The sequence below is a fragment of the Athene cunicularia genome (genome assembly GCF_003259725.1).
Source record: "Athene cunicularia isolate RWA chromosome 1 unlocalized genomic scaffold, athCun1 chr1_part1, whole genome shotgun sequence".
Taxonomy (NCBI): Eukaryota; Metazoa; Chordata; class Aves; order Strigiformes; family Strigidae; genus Athene; species Athene cunicularia.
Genome location: NW_020799091.1, coordinates 21,954,277 through 21,957,130, shown reverse-complemented (window position 1 = coordinate 21,957,130; position 2,854 = coordinate 21,954,277). Strand labels below are relative to the sequence as shown.

The 2,854-nt window shown below is 36.7% G+C and overlaps 1 protein-coding gene across 1 annotated transcript in view; it reads left to right on the top strand.

The window, feature by feature from the left end:
* Window positions 1-181: 181 nt before the first annotated feature.
* The window catches only part of UBL3 (ubiquitin like 3), a 55,589-nt gene continuing 52,916 nt past the window's right edge, over window positions 182-2,854 (top strand). The window contains exon 1 of the mRNA XM_026850739.1: window positions 182-368. Within this exon, the coding sequence (XP_026706540.1) occupies window positions 309-368 (60 nt within the window). The 5' untranslated portion in view covers window positions 182-308. The remainder of the gene's footprint in view (window positions 369-2,854) is intronic.

The following is a 2,854-nucleotide window of genomic DNA, read 5'->3' as shown; positions in this document are numbered from 1 at the left end:
GGGGAAGAGAAATGCGAAGTAGAACACTCAGAATGATTTAAACGAGCCGTTTCATTTTCTTTCTTTTTTTTTTTTTTTCTTTCTAAACCAGCTGAAATTTAGTCTCAGCCTTCTTCCTTTTCTTGTTTGAAACTTCGCTTGTTTCTTTACTGACGCTTTGTCTTCCGATGTTGATGGGAAGTTAATCTCTTCACTTGCTGCCGGGTCAAAAGCGAGAGAGAAATTCTCATGCATTTATTTACATAACGAGGTCCTTTATGCACTAGCTGCAATCTGGACATTTTTCAAGGGCACTCCTAGTACTTCTTATGGCGGACTGTACTTCAGCCTGTATTGGATACTCGGCTCGGTACATTGGAAATAGGAAGGTATAGCAAGGCATGAGGGTCAATCAGGTCTGCTGGGTAATCTTTCTGTTCAGCGCGACTTTCGGCCTTTGTATATATTTCCATAAATCACTTAACTGGGGAAAAAAAAAAAGTTGTGGCTGCGGTTTGATACGTTAATTCTTTATTCTCACGGCAGAATATTTTCATGTATCTCTCCACGATTTTTCACATTTAAAGGGACTTTTTTTCCTAAAAGCGGGAGACTTGTCCGCGCTTTTATTTTCTTTGAGGATGAAGTTCTGTTTTGAGAGTAAAACCTGCCCCTGTAGTGACAACAGTAAAATAGAGTAGCCCCTGTTTCAGCCATCGATATACAATTAATGGTGCATATGTATGACAAATAGACCACTGAAATAATGGTATCTTTCAGTTGCTTACTGTCACTGTTTCCTTCACAGCTTTTGTACTGCAGTCAAAATGAGTGAATTCTGCTAAAAAAGCAGGAACATTATCATACAGAGGATAATCAAACACGGTTTTAAGCTCACCTTTTTGTTTTCTTCCTCCCACCCGCTGCCTTTCTAAAATACTGTAAATAAAATTTGCCCCCCGGACGAAAAGGGGTTGAGGAGACTGTTGCTTCTGACTTTAAATCCTTTCAACTATGAGCTTTCATATATTTCATTTAGTGTCTCGCTGGCTGTTGGAGTACGCTGAACCCCCTTCTCACTTGCACGTGTCCGTCTAGCGTTATATCACAGAAATCCTCTCCTTAGCTATTGAGGGTTAGATGCAAATCTCTCAGTGCTGCTTGTTAAATTGCCTGGAGGAGTCCCTTGACGGTAACATGAAGCACTCCCATCCTTCTCTGCCACCTCCACAATGCTTCTAGGTCCTGCCTGCCTGGCAGTTGTGATGTTGCTGCTAGGCTTGTATTGTTTGACATTTGACATTTTATACAAAATATACAGATTTTAAGCTAGGTAAAATACTATTTTGTTTCTGTGAAAACTGTTTCCTTCTGTTGTTATGATGTAATGAGAATACCATTGACAGAGATGGCTAGGCCTAACGATGCTCTGTTTCTTCAAATCAGGAAGAAGCTTGTTATACATAGTGATGTTTAAATACTGAGTCATTACAAAAACATTTGAATGAAGAGGTTACCAATGTCGGTAGAATTTAACTGGATAAATAGACATTTTCATCTGTGTTAGGATCGTTTAGTTGAGTTTCTGCATTATTTGCTGCAGTTTCTCTCTGAAAGTTTGAGGTGTAGAAATTCGAGTTTATTTAATACAGTTAATAAATATTACTTTGTAAAAAAGGCACTTGAAATCTTATTTTGAGTCTCCTTTTGTCACCCATCCTTCTTATTTCAAAGGAGCTTGTTCAGGAAAGAAAATGGGATAGTTATTTGATTGGTCTTTAAAGAGGAGCACTTACCAGGCTGTCACCTTGTTTATGTATGTTTTTATTTAGTGTAGGATTTTGCAGTTTGCATTTCTCTTATCCACCCACTGTGTAATTTGCATTTACAAAAAAAATGATTTGCCATTTCTGTAGGAGTTGGCATCAGTGTGATTGAGTGTCATGTTACGAAGACTCCATCTCACTTAGTAAATCAGCTATGAATTACTTATGTATTATAATAATTATGTTTCAGACTGTCAGATTCATGAACACTCATAATAATAATAATAATAATGATAATGTAATTGCTGCTTCTTAAAAATATGTTAATTTGTCTTCCTGTCCAACCTTTGAAAAGGATCTGCTATACATAAATTCATAGTAAATTGTCAAATCTTAAATAATCTTTTGTGCTTGTATATAGGTGTAATTTGATCCAGCCTCCTTTTCTCTGACATTTAGTTGACTTTTTCAGAACTACAGCAGATTTTTACCAGCTAACCTTTTCAACATCACTTCTTAAATAATTAACACAGTACTTTATCATTTGCATTCCACTAATAAATTGGATAGTGACACACCGCATTCCAGTTACTGTATGTTTGTGGTGCATTATTCCTTAGCAATGTGTGCTACTTACAGGTTAAAACTCCACTCCTGGATTGAAACCTGCTAATATTGACCTCTCTACTTGAGTAGTTTCATTAACTTAATTAGGACTAGACATGTATGGGGCAGTGCTTGAGAACTATACTGCATATCCAGAGCCTAATTTTTCACCTAAATACTGGCAATTGTAGAGGCAACAGGGATCTCTGAATATGTTCAATAATTTAATCAGGTAATTTATCAGCCTTACCACTTGGTAGCCATTAGAGTTTGACTGTGAGTAACAGCAGAGCTGTTTGCAAGTTTTATTTCTTTTGTAATAATAAAAAGACACGAAGTTTATGGACTTGTGAAGTTATTCTCACCAGTTTTTTTGAGTGGACCAATGGGAATGGTTTGATACATGTTTAAACACTGTATTTGACTATTTTAAAACAAGCTATGAAAACCTGTGCTCAGTCCAGAAGTTATTACTCAGTTGAATAATCCCCTTTATTTCAGTG